Consider the following 21,607-nt stretch of genomic DNA (forward strand, 5'->3'; position numbering starts at 1 on the left):
TAGGTAGGTTTATTCCTAGGTATTTTATTCTTTTTGTTGCAATGGTAAATGGGAGTGTTTCCTTAATTTCTCTTTCAGATTTTTCATCATTAGTGTATAGGAATGCAAGAGATTTCTGTGCATTCATTTTGGATCCTGCTACTTTACCAAATTCATTGATTAGCTCTAGTTTTCTGGTAGCATATTTAGGATTCTCTATGTATAGTATCATGTCATCTGTAAACAGTGACAGCTTTATTTCTTCTTTTCTAACTTGGATTCCTTTTATTTCTTTTTCTTCTATGATTGCTGTGGCTAAAACTTCCAAAACTATGTTGAATAATAGTGGTCTGAGTGGACAACCTTGTCTTGTTCCTGATCTTAGAGGAAATGGTTTCATTTTTTTACCATTGAGAACGATGTTGGCTGTGGGTTTGTCATATATGGCCTTTGTTATGTTGAGGTAAGTTCCCTCTACGCCTACTTTCTGGAGGATTTTTTATCATAAATGGGTGTTGAATTTTGTCGAAAGCTTTTTCTGCATCTATTGAGATGATCATATGGTTTTTCTCCTTCAATTTGTTAATATTGTTTATCACATTGACTGATTTGCATATATTGAAGAATCCTTGCATTCCTGGGATAAACCCCACTTGATCATGGTGTATGATCATTTTAATGTGTTGTTGGATGCTGTTTGCTAGTATTTTGTTGAGGATTTTTGCATCTATGTTCATCAGTGATATTGGCCTTTTTTTTCTTTCTTTGTGACATCTTTGGTTTTGGTATCAGGGTGATGGTGGCATCATAGAATGAGTTGGGGAGTGTGCCTCCCTCTGCTATATTTTAGAAGAGTTTGAGAAGGATAGGTGTTGGCTCTTCTCTACATGTTTGATAGAATTTGCCTGTGAAACCATCTGGTTCAACCTCAGGTAAGTTTTTGCCTAGAAATAATATTATCAGTGATTGGAACTTCCCTTGCGGTCCAATGGTTGAGACTTCACCTTCCAATGCAAGGGAGTGAGGGTTCGATCCCTGGTCGGGGAGCTAAGATCCCACATGCCTCGTGGCCAAAAAGCCAAAACATGAAACTAAGCAATGCTGTAACAAATCCAATAAAGACTTTAAAAATGGTCCACATCAGGGCTTCCCTGGTGGAGCAGTGGTTGAGGGTCTGCCTGCCGATTCAGGGGACGTGGGTTCGTGCCCTGGTCCGAGAGGATCCCGCATGCCATGGAGTGGCTGGGCCTGTGAGCCATGGCCGCTGAGCCTGCGCGTCCGGAGCCTGTGCTCCGCAACGGGAGAGGCCACAGCAGTGAAAGGCCCGCATACCGCAAAAAAAAAAAAAAAAAAAGAATCAAGCCCAAGCATCTTGCATAGTATTAAGACTTTCACTATATCATGAATGATATGTTAAAAGATCTTTTTATATTATGTTATTTACTAAAGAGCAAACTTGATAAAAATATATGAATCACTTTCTATTCTCTTATTTTAATTTTTCAACTAAAATCTTCCAAAAACATTGGGATCTTCCCGGACCAGGGCACAAACCCGTGTCCCCTGTATTGGCAGGCAGACTCTCAACCACTGTGCCACCAGGGAAGCCCCCTGCACCCATTTCTGATTTCAGCCACAGAGGGAGAGCTGAGATTTATCTCCTACTCTTCCAGCTTTCTGCCTCAGGGCATTCTCTGACACTGAAGGAGCCCATGGCCCAAGTACAAGCTGCAACTTGGTACTTCAGGAGGTAATGTCCTGGCAGCAACTCACCTAGTGAGAAGCGTGTCAAGATAAATGGTCCAGCCACTTGTCTTTCAGGAGACAATTGTGGGAACTATCACAGAGCTTCACAGAAGAACTGGTGGATCAAGATGCCATTGTCTACACAGCAATGATCTCAATAATACACCTTTACATTGACCTTTCCTCCTCTTCCATTTCAGTATCACAAGTCCCTCACTCTGATTTTTTGGGGTCTGGGAGATGCATCAGGTAGTTTATTATTTAATCTTTCTGAAAAAGCCTCTCTGGGAGCTTCTGATATGCCTCACTATGTTCTGTACGTCTGGTGTGGTGTCATCCTTGGATATCTCATCATCATCTGGGGAGTTCCTTCATCTCTCTCCTATGCTGAATCCCAGTCTTTGCACCTATGTCTTCATATTGCTTGGTTTATGACTTTTTTTTTTTTTTGTGGTATGCGGGCTCTCACCGTTGCGGCCTCTCCAGTTGTGGAGCACAGGCTCCGGACGCGCAGGCTCAGCGGCCATGGCTCACGGGCCCAGCCGCTCCACGGCACGTGGGATCCTCCCGGACCAGGGCACGAACCCGCGCACCCTGCATTGACAGGCGGACTCCCAACCACTGCACCACCAGGGAAGCCCTTATGACCTTATTTTTATGAAGCACATCCTCTGGCAGCTTCTTGAGAAAGACTATATGAAAGGTAAAGTCTGTGAGACCTTGTACAAATAAAAATGTCTTCATTATAACCTTAAGTTCAATTAATAGTTTATTTGAATCCAGAATTTTAGGTTGGAAATTTCTTTCAGAATTTTGAAGGCACTGCTTCTGTTGAAATTTGAAGTTATTCCGATTCTTATTCCTTGGTATTTGACCTGCCCCTTTTCTTCAGAAACATAATAGATTTTCTCTTTGACCCTGACATGCCTGAAATTTCATAATAGACTTTTTTCATCCACTGTGTTCTTTCAATCTAAAATCTGAAGTTCTTTAGTACTGAGAATATTTCTTGAAATACTCTACTGATTCCCTATTTTCTCTGTTCTTTTTGGAACTCTGGGAGATTGGATATTGGGCCTCCTGGCCTGTTAATTTTCTTTTTTTCTCCAATATTTTCATTTCTTTTTATTTTCTGAGAAATTTCTTCAACTTTATATTCTAAATCATCTATTGAATTATTCAGCCGTGCTATATTTTTTCTAACAGCTCTGTTTTTTCGAAAGCTCCATTTCAACTAAATTTCAGATTTTAATAAGCCATAAAGATATGCTTATTTTATTACTATTCATGCACATTTTTGTTTTAAAACAATTTAATTTATTAATTTCTTATTTGTTTTGTATTAACTTATTTAATAATTATTTTATTAATCAAATAATCTCTTCTGAATCTGTAGTTAAGTCCCCTTTTTCATACATAATATTTTTGTGCTTACCCTCGTTTTTTCTTGGCTGGATTTTTCAAGCAGTTATTACTTGTTGATTACTTCTATCATTAATTACTGCTTTTAAATCTTTCTTTCCTTCTATTTTCTTCAGACTTACTCTATTGTTATTTCTCTATTTTCTTAAGTTGAACATACAATGCAATTGTTTTCTATCTTTCTTATCTTCTAATTAGTGGACTTAATATTACAAATTTCCCTCTAAGTACCACTTTTGCTATATTCAAAGTTTTAGTATATAGCACTCTTATTTATGTTCACTTCTGAACAGCCAGTGGTTGCTATTATGATTTCATTTTTACCCATAAATTATTTTGAAGTAAATTATTTGTAGTATCCAAATGTATGGAGAATCTCAGAGATACCTTTTTATTATTACTTCACTTCTAATTTTATTGTATAATGGCCAGAGAATGGGTCAGCATGATAGTGATTCTTTGATACTGGCTTTGTGTTCTAATATGTGGTCAATTTTCATAAGTGTTCTATATGTGCTTAATTTGGTTATTCAAATAATGTATAGCCTACAAAGATTTATTGCTTAATTCATTAGTTTCCATAAGACATTTGTATATAATTGTGGTTGAACTATTTCTCCTTGTAATTTTGTCAATTTTTGCTGCTTTGTGCACACAAGTTACAATTGTCATATCTTCTTGGTAAACTGTCCCTCAATATTATTTGCCTTAATTCAATTTTATGTGATATTAATATTGCCACACTACATTTTAAAAATTAATATTTGGCTTAAATATCATTTCTTATACCCTTTATTTTCTCTTTTCTGTGTCATTTCTTTAAGAGATATTTCTCTGGTAAACAACATATAGCTGACTATTCATTTTTCTTCTAGAAGCATGCAGGTTATTTTTTTTTAGTGTTTATCCCCTTAAGTTATAACATTTATATCTAGGTTTATATTTTTCTAATATAGACTAGTTTAATCAGTAGTTCTAGCTTTCTTCAAACAAGAACCTAAACAAGCTCTCAGTAACTAGGGATCTTCCCGGACCAGGGCACAAACCCGTGTCCCCTGTATTGGCAGGCAGACTCTCAACCACTATGCCACCAGGGAAGCCCCCTGCACCCATTTCTGATTTCAGCCACAGAGGGAGAGCTGAGATTTATCTCCTACTCTTCCAGCTTTCTGCCTCAGGGCATTCTCTGACACTGAAGGAGCCCATGGCCCAAGTACAAGCTGCAACTTGGTACTTCAGGAGGTAATGTCCTGGCAGCAACTCACCTAGTGAGAAGCGTGTCAAGATAAATGGTCCAGCCACTTGTCTTTCAGGAGACAATTGTGGGAACTATCACAGAGCTTCACAGAAGAACTGGTGGATCAAGATGCCATTGTCTACACAGCAATGATCTCAATAATACACCTTTACATTGACCTTTCCTCCTCTTCCATTTCAGTATCACAAGTCCCTCACTCTGATTTTTTGGGGTCTGGGAGATGCATCAGGTAGTTTATTATTTAATCTTTCTGAAAAAGCCTCTCTGGGAGCTTCTGATATGCCTCACTATGTTCTGTACGTCTGGTGTGGTGTCATCCTTGGATATCTCATCATCATCTGGGGAGTTCCTTCATCTCTCTCCTATGCTGAATCCCAGTCTTTGCACCTATGTCTTCATATTGCTTGGTTTATGACTTTTTTTTTTTTTGTGGTATGCGGGCCTCTCACCGTTGCGGCCTCTCCAGTTGTGGAGCACAGGCTCCGGACGCGCAGGCTCAGCGGCCATGGCTCACGGGCCCAGCCGCTCCACGGCACGTGGGATCCTCCCGGACCAGGGCACGAACCCGCGCACCCTGCATTGACAGGCGGACTCCCAACCACTGCACCACCAGGGAAGCCCTTATGACCTTATTTTTATGAAGCACATCCTCTGGCAGCTTCTTGAGAAAGACTATATGAAAGGTAAAGTCTGTGAGACCTTGTACAAATAAAAATGTCTTCATTATAACCTTAAGTTCAATTAATAGTTTATTTGAATCCAGAATTTTAGGTTGGAAATTTCTTTCAGAATTTTGAAGGCACTGCTTCTGTTGAAATTTGAAGTTATTCCGATTCTTATTCCTTGGTATTTGACCTGCCCCTTTTCTTCAGAAACATAATAGATTTTCTCTTTGACCCTGACATGCCTGAAATTTCATAATAGACTTTTTTCATCCACTGTGTTCTTTCAATCTAAAATCTGAAGTTCTTTAGTACTGAGAATATTTCTTGAAATACTCTACTGATTCCCTATTTTCTCTGTTCTTTTTGGAACTCTGGGAGATTGGATATTGGGCCTCCTGGCCTGTTAATTTTCTTTTTTTCTCCAATATTTTCATTTCTTTTTATTTTCTGAGAAATTTCTTCAACTTTATATTCTAAATCATCTATTGAATTATTCAGCCGTGCTATATTTTTTCTAACAGCTCTGTTTTTTCGAAAGCTCTTTTAGTATCCTACTCTTGATTCATAGTTGCAGTATCTCTGCAAAGATACTTTTTGTTTTGACTTTTTCTTCATTCTGCATAGTCTGTTTCCATTAGGTGCTTTTTCCCCTATTGTTTTCTCTCTTTCCTGTAAGAAGCTTTCCAAAGATGTTTCATAACTCCTGGTTGTTTATTTTTATTTATTTTTATTATTATTTTAAAATATTTATTTATTTTGGCTGCACTGGGTCTTAGTTGTGGCATGTGGGATATTCATTGCGGTATGCGGGCTTCATAGTTGTGGCATGCATGCGGGATCTAGTTCCCCGACCAGGGATAGAACCTAGGCCCCCTGCATTGGGAGCGCGGAGTATTACCCACTGGACCACCAGGGAAGTCCCTGTTTAATAATTTTTAATAGCATAGGACTAAAAGACTAACTGTAAGCTCTGGATGCATGCATGGGGTGGTGGGCACATTACGATTTTCACTGTAGAGTTATCCAGCTGGGCAGTTTAGCCAGGACACTTCTGATGTCAGGATCTTTTTAGGTCTTTCCACTTGCACTGACCAGATGGCGCAGAGAAGACTTGTCCAGTATTGTTAGGATGGGAATATCTGGCTGCCAGCATTCAGAGCGGAGGAGGATATTGGTCTTTGTATCCAGAATGTAAATGTTTCCTGTTTGAGTATGGTCCCCTGCCATCTTTTGTATCCAGTGTCCTTCAGTCCAGAGGCCCCATTTAACATACCCCAAATAAAGAGCAACACACTTACTGAAATCATAGCATTTTTAAAGGACAATACTTTATATATCTCATTTGCATAATATTTTATTGTTTGCATACTGCATAGTGAAAAGAACAGAGTCACAAGACTCATGGTCTGCCTCAACCACTAACTTGCTGTGTGAATTGGGTTAAGTCTCTTAACCTTGCTAACCCCTTATCTCCTCATCTAAAAAAAGGAGATGATGATAATACCTACTATACAGGACTGCTAAAGACCGAATGAGAAAGTTACACTGTTTTCCTCTCAAGGAACTGCTGAAAATTAATCTATAGTCTGCTCTTGCCACCCCCTTGTTCATCATCTCAACAATAACTGTTAAATGCATTAAGACAATAGGTACCAGTGTGATGCTTTCATTTTGAATACTAACAATAGCAGAAAGGAAGAAAACTCAAGAATGGCCCAATCCTTACTTATCTTTAGAATACTGATTTTTATAATACTTATTTATACTATCCCATCAGGAATTAAATTTCATTTAAAGATTTTTTTTTTAAAACCTACTCAAAATGAAGATCTATATATGTGAAAAACCCAAGAATACACATGTAGTTGCTTTACAGTTTCCCCTCTGGTATAGTATAAGTAAAATACATATCACGGGCAGTTAAACACTTTTCCTCCCTACATTAGGGATGATAATATATATGAAGATTAATTTCTTATGCATTATCCCTAATGTAAAAAAAAATCACAGGTATATTATACTGCTTGTCAAGAATACATACACACGGTAGTCACATCTAGAAATACACACTCCTTCTAACAATATTTCAACCATCATCATTATCTTCTGTATGACCCCTTACAATTATACGTAGTTGAAAACACAAAACTCTCTTTTAAGGCAATTCTGGATGATATTATGTTACAAAATACTTGTGTTAAATAATATTGCATGTATGTATTGAACCTCCAAACACAGCCTTTAAACCCTCAAAGTACTAGTCTTAAAAGGTAAACAAAATTTTTATATATTATAAAAAAATTTAAGCTGCTCTGCAACCTTCCTTTGCTAAAAGTTAGATACAGTACACCACTCCAGCAAGAGATTAATAAATAAGGATTAAATATTCTATTTTACAAAAACATACAGAATGGCCAATGTAAAAGTGAAAGTCTTACCTGATAATTTCTTTATCAAATTATGTTCATTAAGAAGGAATAAAACATGGTATAAAATGACAAAACTGTCACTAAATTTATCTCTCTGAAGATAATCACATGAGTTGTTATCTAAAAATATCATGGCATCCTTGTTACAAACATTTTTTTTAAAAAGACTGTGTTTCCTGGAACTAGAGGACTATTTGTCTCATAGCTTTTATTAAGCAAACTTGATAAAACCACCACATAGTGGCAAGAGATAGAATAGCTGTTTCCAGCTACAGAAAATATTGAATTCTACCTTAAAGTACAGATCATTTGAGATATAACCCATAACAATTAAAGCAAATCATAGTGTAGTTTGTACTGAATTTCTTTAAGATATTTTTGCTTTCAATGGAGTGTATTCATTTTCCTGTCATTTGAGACCAATTTCTGTTGCTTAGTAACTATTTTCATGTCCAGCCAAGATGTAAAGATTGCTGTGTGCAGTAGGATTTTCTGTTGGCCTACTTTCCAAAACAACAACCCTGCAATTAAATCAAAACAAAAGTCTTGTTAAAGAGTAGAAACAGAGATTTCACCTTCAAATACTAACATCAAACCAGGAAAGAATATCATTGTTCACATTCATATAAGATTACACAGAGATCACATTAATAGATGCACAGTCAAATTCAGCTTTACATTTTATAGCTTAAAAACAAAACTGAATAAGAATTGATGAATTTATGAATATAAAATATTAAAAACATTTCAGGATAGTCTCATCTTATTCCAACTAAAAACAAATTTGCTTACTCATATATGCCAAAAAAAGGTATAATAAAGCTTTAGAATATACATGAACAAGAAGGGGATGGAGGAAGGGCTGAGAGAATAAAACAGGATTCTAAGAGGCACCCACTCACACTGTTCTTCAAGGTATTTGCAAATAAATAGTTTTAAAAAGTATGAAATGGGGCCATCTCCCTTGTCCCTGGAACAAAGGCAGGGTAAGAGTTCAATGAAAGGACCAATAGGCAGAAAAACCAATCAAGTGTCATATCATAGGATCTACACTGTGGGAAGACAGGTTTGAGAACAAAATAAAAAACAATATGCCTATGCAGAGAAAAAAGTCTAGAAGGGGAAATGGGAGGGGAGGAGTTGAATAAATAATTTATATTTTTCTAGTGTATGAATTTCCTACAACTAGCATATCATTAGTTTTGAAATGAAAACAACAAAAAAGTAATATATACTTAAAGTATGCATTAAAGAAAAGTAGAAGGGGAAAATAAAATTACCTATAATTCAACTGCCCAGAGTTTACCATTATTAATATTCTGGCATAGTTTTCTTTCCTCCTAGACATTAATACCTATATTTAAACAATACAATTTAACAGATCACTTTAAAAATTAAGACAAAACAAAAGCCTTGGTTAAGATATATGTCTTAAAATCAAGGAGATGCCCAAGTAAGAAGATAATTAGAACAAGGCAATGGTCTGAAAAAAGTAGTTTTTTAGGGCAATAGTGACAGAGAATGGAGAAACAATACAAACAAAGAAGGGATAGATGAAAGAGAAAATTCTGGGGGAAAGAGTTGGAAGGAAACAAGTAACTAAGAGAAATGGCTTCTGATGCCTACCCTCTATCAAGCAGAAATCTCTCATACTATGTCTCACCAGAGTGCAATTTGTGCCAGGATCACTGAATCATCTATAATTCTTTTGTCAGCCCTTCCTGGAGAAGCAAAGGGCCTCCCATTCTACAGTCATTTACCAGGTGGTCCTCCAATTCTCTTTTATGCAGGACTAGTTACTAGGTTGCCATGCTCTCTAGGCTTGCCTTTTCAACGGCAATGGGTAGTTGCCATTTTCCAAAAATCCTTTTTCTCTTTACAAAAGTCTCTTTAAAAAATTTTTATGGAGTCATAACTCCAATTCTCCCCGCCTTCCTTAAGTGTGTAATATCTAAGCAATGGTTTTGTGACTAGACTGAACGTGAAGATCAGAGGTTCTCAATCCTTGCCTCAGGACTAATGTATACCACTATAGCCAGTTTTGCCGCAGTTACAACTTTTGGAAAATAGGAAGGGATAGGTATTTTATTCATTGTAGAGGTAGATAACATAGACTTTGAAGAACAAAAGCTATAATTCTTTTTTCATGAGATGGCATAGTTTTGGAACTTATCTTTCACTTTGATCACAGAGACCACATAATTCCTTCTAATTTAGAACGACCTCAGAGACTCAAATATCTTGTGATATAAAAGTAAATGTCAGGAGGTGCACATTCTGTTGTATATATATACAGTAACAGTTAATAGAAGTTAACACGCCAGGAAGAAATGATGAAAACAAAGGAGCCTGAAATATATCATGGTACTAGGGACATAAACACCTATTTAACACATTTTGTCTTGGCTGAATATAACTGTTTCTAGAATCATGATCCTCACACTGACAAAAGCTTGCTTAACTGACTAATTAAAATATTTTTCTCTCTCTCTCAATAAAGATACAGGGAAATTTCTCTAAGATTCTGAAGCCTCTAAGAGTTTTGTTTAACATACATAAAAATAAATAAATGAACAAACCAAACAAAAACAAACACATGGATACAGAGTGGTTACCAGGGGGAAGAGGTAGGGGCGGAGGGAGAGTGAAATGAGTAAAGGGGGTTAATTGTGTGGTGATGAAAGGAAACTAAACTTTTTGTGGTGAGCACACTGTAGGATATATAGAACTAGAAATATAACACTGTATACATGAAATTTATATAAATGTTATAAACCAATGTTACTTCTATTGAACAATATAAATAAATATATTGAAACAATATAAGTATATTGAAAAAGAAGTTCTGTTTGAAACACAGTCAGAGGTTGACAGTATAATTAAAAATACAATCGTTGAACTCCTTTGGTATAAAACAACCAAACTATTACCTGTCTGATCCTAATAAGCGGAAAACTCTTGTTTCATCTGAAATCTCCTGGGTAACCTATGAAAGAAAATACCCCATATTATTAGTCCCCATATTATTTAAATTATAATTTAAAAATCATTTAGATAGAGCAAGTATTAAAAAGAATGATAATTTTTGATAGACTCAATTCCTCAAATTAAATAGATTTTAGTAAGGTTTTTTTTGACTGCTTATTGATAGAAACAAATCAACATTTATGGAACATCTGTATGGGTCAAGCACTTTCCTTAGAACTTTTTATGATATGTATTATTCCCATATTATTAAAGAGAAAACTAAGACTAAGTGAGGTTAAGTAACTTACTTTTAGGTCATATAACTAGTAGACCCAAGATCTGAGTACAGGTTTGCTGGACTGCACAGCCCCTACTCCTTCCTTTACGTCATAGGGCAGATGCTTGAGGTGGCACCCCTCAGCCCACCTGATTTCAGCAGAGCTGCGGTAGACACTCCCATGCACCAGTGTCTTACATCTGTGTACCGGGGGTATTCCTCTGCTCTGTCTTCTCCAAAACTAAAGAAAGAAGGTACTCAGTCGTGCACAGGTACTATTCCAAAGTGTGGGGAGTTGACACCTCTGGGGGAAACCCTTAACTACCAGGGACAGCAGTTGGTGTATAAATGCACCCGCCTCCCCACCTTCTGATGAGCCAATTCTGAGGTGTGCTCCACACTGTTCCTCCATAGTCCCTATGGGATTAAGCCCTCGCTGCCCATAGTGAGAACCAGTTTATTAATGTGCTCTTTGTTGGCTTTCTGTCCTTCTCCATCTTACACTCCTTACTCTGTCACTTGTTTTCTGGGATCTACTCCCAAATAAACAAGGACCTGAGTCCTTGTTTTAGGGTCAGCTTTTGGAGGAACCCAAACTCTGACAGTGTGGATATAAAATAAGTATAAAACTACTCTGCTATCAATGAGTTTGCAGTCTAGCTGAGAAGATGGAATTAATAAACTTGAATCAGAAAATAAATCTGGTGCTATACTAAATGCAGCTGATTTTCAGAGTATTAAGTTCAGAAATGTTCCAATCATTGTGGACTAGAATGGCTGAATAGTACATTATGAACATTATAGCTAGGCCCAAATTGAAGGATGAGAACAAAACCAGAAAGAAAAAGGTAAGCAAGATGACTTAAAAACAGGAGGTAGAAGTCACGCTTGATATGGTAAACAACAAGTAACTTCTACAGATTTCTAACCACAGGAGTGACACAGTGAAAACAGCAATTAAGGACAATTAATGTTATGGCAGTAAGTAGAACTGTAGGCTTCATTAAATGCAGGGGCCTGGTGACACTTAGTGACATGGGTCAGTAACTAAACGGATGCTTTCAAAGACAAGCTGATTTATGTCATTTTCTCTTGGAAGCATTCTAATTCCACTGATTAACATCATTTTTACTTGGATGCATTCTATTTCTGCATTCATATAAGAGGTGGAAATAGTTATATCTAAATAACAGTGTAAAGGTAATTCAAATAGAAGATTTTAAGCTTCAAAATAAGTCCATAAATTTGTGAGGCCCTGGTGTGCAAGAATTACACAGGTACTCACACAAATGGGAAATGTCTCTGTTAGTATTCTCTTAACTGTTAGGATTCACCTCTCAAGCTGGGAGCCCAAGTCCCACCTCCTACATGAACTGTATCCCGATTATCTCAGTAGAAGTGATTTTTGGAGACCCTTCACATCCAGGCTCTGTCACTTAACTAGTTCTGTAACTCTGGGTAAGTTACTTAACCACTCTGTACCTGTAAATCGGGAATATGAATAGTGCATAACTTTACTTTGAATTGTACCTAAACCCCACTATATTATTAGCCTTCAATAAGCTAGTATTTGTAAAGTGTCTGGAAGATAGACATCATAAGGGTTTGATATTATTTATAATTATGCTTCATTATGTCTTCAGTGCTATAATAATAGTGTCCTAAATGTATTTGATACTCAAAAAATATTTAGTAAATGAATTAATTTTCTTAGATTTTCCTTAGTCCTGTGATCCAATACATATTAATTTAGAATTTTAAATATAACATTAAAAAAGAAGCTGCAGAGGCTTCCCTGGTGGTGCAGTGGTTAAGAATCCGCCCGCCAATGCAGGGGACACGGGTTAGCCCTGGTCCGGGAAGATCCCACATGCTGCAGAGCAACTAAGCCCATGAGCCACAACTACTGAAGACTGAGCACCTAGAGCCTGTGGTCCCAACAAGAGAAGCCACCACAATGAGAAGCCTGTGCACCACAACGAAGAATAGCTCCCGTTCGCTGCAACCAGAGAAAAGCCAGTGTGCAGCAACGAAGACCCAACGTAGCCAAAAGTATAAATAAAATAAATTTATTTAAAAAAAAAAAGAAGCTGCACATTTACAGATTATGGAAAAGGCTTATTACCTTTAGAAAAGTTTAGTAAGTTTAGCAACCATATTTATAAATTACAAATAAGAGGACTGAAATTGTGTAATCTCATGTTTGACAATTCCTTGTGGCCACTGAGAATACAATAAATACAAAACTGAACATTATTTGAAGGGAAAATACTGGCAGTTTTGTTCTACCAGCATTAAAGGCATTAAACATAGCAACGTGGGTTCAGAAAGAAAATCCATAAAACGAATGTTTCAACATTTAAAATCTTTAATGGGAATCACTGGAGGTAATTAGAGAAATCTTACCTCATCTGATTTGAAGCTTTTACCCTGCATTCCATGTTTCCAGAAAGCCAACACACTGTCTTGAAGGCACACTAAAAAGATAAGGGAGAACGGGACTAAAATAAGGTACATAGTAGTGCATTATACATTTTCCTTAACTGTCTTTAATAAATGATAATGTAAGGCTATTCAAGTGCTTGGTGCAAAATTCCACTGTCTAGACCATTAGTTCCCAACATTTTTGTGGCTAAGTCATGACAAAGCTCAAATAATTTATTGAGGCAGGGTCATGGAAATTTTCAAAGATACATTATAACAGGCATTTATTTAAAAATGGGCTAACTTTTGATGAGCTGGACATGAGCATATTAATTTTTCTTTCATATACTATCTTTTGTCTTAGGTAAATAAAATAATAAAAACATAACTTTTTTTTGGATTAAAAAACATGATTATTTAAATAATGTGATATATTTAGAAGTAGCTATTAAGGAAGCATCTTTTATTTCTGTTCACATATTCCCTATTATAAAATTAGTTTTTAAAAATAAACCTGTCCTGTAATCTAAAATTTAACCACACACTGAATATTTTTGATCTGTGAACCAATTCTTATTTGGAGGGGCTACGGGCTCTCAGCTATAGTACTCACTGTTGCTGCCCAACCCCATCAGGCCTCCAGAGCCCAACGGGCCTTTGCCCTGGCCTTGCAGGTTCCACTGTTCACAAGGGTGGTCACAGATTTGAGCCAAGCTTGCCCAACTTCTTGATGGCTTTGGAATCAGGAACGACCATGACCCCAAAGTGTGGCCACCTCATGACATGCCATATCCCCTCTTGCTGCCCACCCATCTCCCATGATCCCCTGGGGTGGCCTGAGGGTCTTGGAGGGAAACCTGTTCTCGCTGTGCCTTGTCCATTTCTGTGTCCTGCCTGTGCTGGGCCCACTGAAGCACACATATGGGGTCACTTAGTGGTTTAGAGACAGTGGCAGGGCCCCCAATTTTGGGGTGGGGGGAGGCAGCAGGGCCTCTGGGTCCTTCCTGGCCAGAGGCTAGAGTCATTAAAGAACAGTGAGAGAAGGAGAAAACCAATTTGATTATTGGAGAGTTAGCCATATGCCCTATACCAGTAAAGATGATGGGAGAAAGTGATTGAAATTTATTATATTTCTTACTAGAATATTGACTCTGTAAAAAGTTAATGTAAGAATGTTCTGGAAACATAATTTAGTTCAATAAACATAAAAGTATTTTACAGTAACAAATCATACAAGCTTCACTAGCCATGAAATAAAAAAACAGGTAGTACTGGCTTTGTTTTTAAAAGGTGACTTAAAGGGACTCTTTTTACCCGGGAGGATCCTTGAAATTATTCCAAAGTTCACTGGAAAGAAGAGATGGTAGCCTAGGAGGAACAAACTTTTGTATAACGAAAATATCCTAAAAAATTTAGCATATAGGAAAAAGTTGAGGTACTAGTGTGTTTCAGTTAAAATTAAGAGGACCTAAAGATCTGTATATTGGAATCTCTATTGAAAATATTAAATCTTAGAAACTGGCATGCAATAGCCAGCATACAAAGGAGTAAAAGAAGAAAATATTTCCAAAATTCCTTTTGTCATGGCATCTACAGAAAGTTTAGGTTTTCTGCTTGAATAAAATTTCCAATCATAAGCAAATTATTTCTATGTAAGATGGTTACCCAGAGGGATGAATATACTTTGCAATAGGGCAAAACTCCACTTGAAAAACCATTAAATTTTTAAAAAATCAACAGAAAACTTTCTAAACAGTGAGAAACACATTTTTAAAAGTATATACATTTAATTATAAAATACATATATTTTTTACAGCCCAAATAAAAATCACCAATTTTGTTTTAACTGTTTTTGACCTAAAGTAGAACCATATCATGAATCATTCAGAATGTTTCCACCCATGGTATTTTTTCATAAGTTCTATCACCCTTGAGGAAAATACTTACTGACATATAATCAGTGAGAATGCAAACAATAATAATTTTTATCATAAAACCAATGATATTACAGAGTAAAACACTCATTGACAAGGAAGCAAATTCAAATGGCATAGTATTTTCCAGATTCTGTGGGAAACTATTTATATTTAAATAGACCTAAAAGCAAAAACCATCAACACACACCAACCAGAATCTTACACGGCAAAGAATTCTAGCGTATCTAACATTGTTAATCACATCACACAAATACCTTCATGATTTGGAAAGAATTGGAAGAGGTATAATTCACTTGATGCAGCAAAGGGAACAATGAATAGAAGAAATGATTTCATATTTTAAATATTCAAGAAACGACAATAAAAGATTTATTACGGTCCAGACCTGCACTGTCTAATATTATAGTAACTAGTCCTGTGTGACTATTTACATCAAAATTTAAATTAATTAAAATTTTAAAAATTAAAACGTAGCACTAGCCATGTGTCAAGTACTTAACAAGTGTGGTTAATGACTACTGTATTTAAGAACACAGAGAACATTTCTATATCAAAGAAACTTCTATGAGACAGTGCTGGTCTAGATAACCCTAAGTATAGAATGAACAAAAAACCAAGTACTCTAAATGCATTATTAAAAAAAGGAGACTTACCTACAGATTCAATGCGAAAATCAAAACTTAGCTCAGAGGCCAGTTTCTTACTTGATTTTAGTTTTCCTTGTAGATTTACAATTTTTACAAATTCTTAAAAAAAGAAAAAACAAGTCAAGACTGGAAATACAGATTTGCCAAAATAAATGTAACCTGATAAGTGGATTTTACATGGATATATAACAATATTCTTAATAAAGTTCAATTATTTCTCTTGATTCAAGTATACCCAGTGAAAAATTGTCACTGATGTTCTATAAGAGTGAGGCCTCCGTTGTAAATGGCAATTCCACCAGTATTTTTTTTCATAGTTTATACTGAACACTTACGTTCTCATTTTTTAAAAAGTGAAGTGTTTCTTTAATAGTGGTTAACTTGGTGCCTAAATATTCAGCAATAAGAGTTGGTTTTTTCCCCCTTACAAATTACATAACATATGATAAGTAATATTTGCAGTAATTCTTAACTTTAGTACGTAACTAATATTCTACAGAAGTACAAGGGAGGAAAAAATAGTACTCTCAAAAGTCAGAATTTCTTTATAAGTAAACTCTGGGATAGACAGTATATGTGAATATTTCTATTTCCCTTTTGTTCATTTGTTTTTTAATTTAACCATCTTAGCTCTGACTTGGAAGATATCTTCTCTCTGCATTACTTTCTGATCTGTCTACCATTATTTATGATTACACACCTATCGTGATTACACACCTATCTCCATTGCTGCTTAGTAAAACTGATTTATACCATAGAATTGACAAACAATTTTCGAAGTGTTACACTGCTCCCCTAAGAAAAAAAAGAACAACTGAAGAAAGTCAACTTTCCATTTACCATGAATAGCTGGGAAATGGAAGTCCTAGTTAATCAAAGGTTTAAAAAACTTTTTAAAAAAATACATAAATCAACAAAATGAAAACTAAGTAATTTATTTTCCTTGTTTGACTCAGAAGGTATTTAGGCATTTAATGTTAAAGGTTCAACACTACTACAATTAAATTCTGATCGTGTTTATTTCATTAATTAGTACTGAGCCTTCTACTTGTTTGGGTAAAAAAGAATTTATCAAATTCACTTAAGAGTAACCAAACAACATGCCAATCTTTGCCAATCTTTTCTCTTTTTTTTTGTAGTACGCGGGCCTCTCACCGCTGTGGCCTCTCCCATTGCGGAGCACAGGCTCCGGACGTGCAGGCTCAGCAGCCATGGCTCATGGGCCTAGCTGCTCCGCGGCATGTGGGATCTTCCCGGACCGGGGCACGAACCCGTGTCCCCTGCATCAGCAGGCGGACTCTCAACCACTGCGCCACCAGGGAAGCCCACGTGCCAATCTTATCAGTATTCAAAGAATCAAAAGTACTTAAGGGATAATGGGCAAATGAAACACTCTGGGGTTTGGTTTACTTATCTATAATATTAGATGATCTTTACGATTCTATAAGGCAAATCCACTAGGGAACACTTTAGAGAATAGAAATTAAGACAAAAATACAGGTAAATTAAGTAGTGGAACAATTTTAAAAATAACCCTAAACATCTATGGGCAGGTCTAGTAATTTTAAAATATTGGAATGAATCAAACCACAGCAAATATTGCCAAATTTCAAACTATAATGCCAAGTCTGGGTGAATTTCACTTGCAGGATTCATTGCATTAAAGTAAGGGGGATTTTAAGAATTAGAATGCTTTGTTTGCAAAATTGAAAACACCTGTTAAAGTTCTTCTGTCTCTTCCACTGCATATACAGTACAACACACATCTATCGATAACATCTCTCGCTGCATCAAAAGAATCACAACTAGCAGGTAAAGGTGGCAAATCTATTTGTGCATTAGAATATCACACTGACATGATTCCAAAAGTTCATGTTATATGACAAGTGACCAAATTAGTATAACCTTCTATTTTTTCATTAATTACAATGAATTATACAGAATTTTATACAGAATAATTTTATACAGAATTTTACCCCAAGGTTATGGCAAACTGTTCTAATACAGTTGTCCCTCAGTATCCACGGGGAATTGGTTCCAGTACCCCTCACGGAGACCAAAGTCCATGGATGCTCAAGTGCCTTATATGAAATGGCCTAGTGTTTGCATATAACCTATACACAACCTCCCATAGACTTTAATTTTAAAAAATATTTTTATTGAAATATAGTTGATTTACAATATTGTGTAAGTTTCAGGTGTATAGCACAGCAATTCAGTTATACATATGTGTGTGTATATATATGTAGATATAGTCTTTTTCAGATTCTTTTCCCTTATAGGTTATTATATAATACTGAGTATAGTTCCCTGTGCTATACAGTAGATCCTAGATTACTTATAATACCTAATACAACACAAAAGCTATATAGCTGCCAGGCACTTGCAAATTCAGGTTTGCTTTTTTGAGCTTTCTGGAATTTTTTTTTCTAAATATTTTCAATCCATGGTTGGCTGAATAGAGGATGTGGAACCTACAGATACAGAGGGCTGACTGTATAATGTTCCCAAGTAGGCCAAACAGAATAAAGAAAAAGGTCACAGAGGATAGTCTGACAAACAGATCAATTAGTTACTGCATCTGTAGCCAACTTAGGTTTTTCATCAATAAAACAATGCCACTTAAGGTGGAAAACTGCAAATCTACTTTACTGATTCTATTAGAATCAATTCCATGAAAAGGTATGTTATATCAAGTAGTATACTTAGAATAAACTTTAAAATAATACTTACTGTCTAAACACACTAAAACAGTATCTCTCTCCAACTGTGTTACATGAATGGAATCTAACTGTTGGCTGCCTTGTGGGGGAAAAAACAAGGTTACAGTTATATAACATGCTTTAAAAACTAGAACTTAGAAAAGAAACACAAATTCTGATTTTTTTCTGTGATTTTAAGCTAGTCTTTGAAATAAACACAGAAATTATATTTTGTAATTGTCTTGTCAAAAACTATATGTAAGTCAATTTAAAAGAACAAAGTCCTATGCAAGGCTAACTGACCTGAGAAAGGCTCAATATTACATTTAGTTAATACCTCTGCTAGCTCTAGAAAGATGAGTTACAAAAATAAAATGAAGCAAAGGGTAAATATGTGGAAGAAAGTAAGATGCATGCTATACAGTGACTAGATTTTGCTTTGCATTTTACAGTAGCCAATGGGAAGATGAAAACAAGATCAGTTAGGTGCATCACAGTGTCCCTGAGATAAAAATAAGTCAGTAATTCAGAAAAAGCAAAAGGATTAATGAAGCTATTAGAGAGAAATTTTCCTGGTATGGGGGGAGGATGGTGTGTGTGTGTGTGTGTGTGTGTGTGTGTGCGCGTGCACGCACATAGGAAGGAGTTCCTGTATTAAAAGGACACCAGGGTAGCATAATGAACAACACTGTCAACAACATCTTTGCAGGAAGCAACTTTCATCACTTTGCTGATATTCACAGGGCTACTTCTCTTAACATCTGCTAATAGAAGTCATGATATTTTTGCAGAACGTTTTTGGTAAAACAATTTATTTTAGCCACTCAGACTGCGTGAATGGTCTAGATGAAGAGAAGAAAAGATTTTAGATAATTTAGAGCAGTCATTCTTTTTTTTAAATTAATTTTTATTGGACTATAGTTGATTTAAAATGTTGTTAGTTTCTGCTCTACAGCAAAGTGAATCAGTTATACATACACATATACATATATCCATTCTTTCTTAGATTCTATTCCCACATAGGTCATTAAAGAGTATTGAGTAGAGTTCCCTGTGCTATACAGTAATTCTTATTAGTTATCTATTTTATATATAGTAGTGTATATATGTCAGTCCTCTTGAAGCTTTTTAAAAAAATTTTTAAATTTAATTTTATTTTTTTTATACAGAAGGTTCTTATTAGTCATCAATTTTATACACATCAGCGTATACATGTCAATCCCAATCGCCCAATTCATAACACCACGATCCCCACCCGCCGCGGCTTTCCCCTCTTGGTGTCCAAACGTTTGTTCTCTACATCTGCGTCTCAACTTCTGCCCTGCAAACCGGTTCATCTGTACCATTTTTCTAGGTTCCACATACATGCGTTAATATATGGTATTTGTTTTTCTGACTTACTTCACTCTGTATGACAGTCTCTAGATCCATCCACGTCTCAACAAATGACTCAATTTCGTTCCTTTCTATGGCTGAGTAATATTCCATTGTATATATGTACCACACCTTCTTTATCCATTCATCTATTGACAGGCATTTAGGTTGTTTCCATGACCTGGCTATTGTAAATAGTGCTGCAATGAACATTGGGGTGCATGTGTCTTTTTGAATTATGGTTTTCTCTGGGTATATGCCCAGTAGTGGGATTGCTGGATCATATGGTAATTCTATTTTTCGTTTTTTAAGGAAGCTCCATACTGTTCGCCAGATTGGCTGTATGAATTCACATTCCCACCAACAGTGCAAGAGGGTTCCCTTTTCTCCACACCCTCTCCAGCATTTCTTGTTTGTAGATTTTCTGATGATGCCCATCATAACTGGTGTGAGGTGATACCTCACTGTAGTTTTGATTTGCATTTCTCTAATAATTAGCGATGTTGAGCAGCTTTTCATGTGCTTCTTGGCCATCTGTATTGTCTTCTTTGGAGAAATGTCTATTTAGGTCTTCTGCTCATTTTTGGATTGGGTTGTTTCTTTCTTCAATATTGAGCTGCAAGAGCTGTTTATATATTTTGGAGATTAATCCTTTGTCCGTTGATTCGTTTGTAAATATTTTCTCCCATTCTGAGAGTTGTCTTTTCATCTTGTTTATGGTTTCCTTTGCTGTGCAAAAGCTTTGAAGTTTCACTAGGTCCCATTTGTTTATTTTTGTTTTTATTTCCATTACTCTAGGAGGTGGATCAAAAAAGATCTTGCTGGGATTTATGTCAAAGAGTGTTCTTCCTATGTTTTCCTCTAAGAGTTTTATAGTGAGCTTCCCTGGTGGCACAGTGGTTGAGAATCTGCCTGCCAATGCAGGGGACATGGGTTCGAGCCCTGGTCTGGGAGGATCCCACATGCCATGGAGCAACTAGGCCCGTAAGCCACAACTACTGAGTCTGCGTGTCTTGAGCCTGTGCTCCGCAAAAAGAGAGGCCGCGATAGTGAGAGGCCTGCGCACTGCGATGAAGAGTGGCCTCCACTTGCCACAACTAGAGAAAGCCCTCGCACAGAAGACCCAACACAGACAAAAATAAATATAAAAATAAATAAATAAATAAAACAAAATAAAAAACATGTTCCCTCTCTTTAAAAAAAAAAAAAAGAGTTTTATAGTATCCAGTCTTACATTTAGGTCTTAAATCCATTTTGAGTTTATTTTTGTGTATGGTGTTAGGGAGTGTTCTAATTTCATTCTTTTACATGTAGCTGTCCAGTTTTCCCAGCACCACTTATTGAAGAGTCTGTCTTTTCTCCATTGTATATACTTGCCTCCTGTGTCATAAATTAGTTGACCATAGGTGCATGGGTTTATCTCTGGGCTTTCTATCTTGTTCCACTGATCTATGTTTCTGCTTTGGTGCCAGTACCATATTGTCTTGATTACTGTAGCTTTGTAGTAAGTCTGTCTCCATACAAATTTTAAGATTTTTTGTTCTAGTTCCGTAAAAAATGCCATCGATAATTTGATAGGGATTGCATTGAATCTGTAGATTGCTTTGGGTAGTACAGTCATTTTCACAATACTGATTCTTCCAATCCAAAAACATGGTATATCTCTCCATCTGTTGGTATCATCTTTAATTTCTTTCATCAGTGTCTTATAGTTTTCTGCATACACGTCTTTTGTCTCCCTAGGTAGGTTTATTCCTAGGTATTTTATTCTTTTTGTTGC

At 36.2% G+C, this 21,607-nt stretch overlaps 1 protein-coding gene across 4 annotated transcripts in view; it reads right to left on the minus strand.

Moving 5' to 3' along the window:
• Window positions 1–6,406: 6,406 nt before the first annotated feature.
• MAP4K5 (mitogen-activated protein kinase kinase kinase kinase 5) overlaps window positions 6,407–21,607 on the minus strand; it is a 163,794-nt gene continuing 148,593 nt past the window's right edge. For 3 of the 4 annotated variants that reach the window (XM_055088413.1, XM_055088414.1, XM_055088412.1), the window contains exons 28-32: window positions 18,485–18,553; window positions 15,758–15,850; window positions 13,150–13,220; window positions 10,430–10,485; window positions 6,407–8,020 (exon numbers count right to left, since the gene is read on the minus strand). In XM_055088413.1, coding sequence (XP_054944388.1) covers window positions 7,933–8,020; window positions 10,430–10,485; window positions 13,150–13,220; window positions 15,758–15,850; window positions 18,485–18,553 — 377 coding nt within the window. In that variant the 3' untranslated portion in view covers window positions 6,407–7,932. Of the gene's footprint in view, window positions 8,021–10,429; window positions 10,486–13,149; window positions 13,221–15,358; window positions 15,397–15,757; window positions 15,851–18,484; window positions 18,554–21,607 lie in introns of all 4 variants that reach the window. The other variant, XM_055088415.1, reaches the window with a different exon arrangement.

Source organism: Physeter macrocephalus, chromosome 11 (genome assembly GCF_002837175.3).
Source record: "Physeter macrocephalus isolate SW-GA chromosome 11, ASM283717v5, whole genome shotgun sequence".
NCBI lineage: Eukaryota > Metazoa > Chordata > Mammalia > Artiodactyla > Physeteridae > Physeter > Physeter macrocephalus.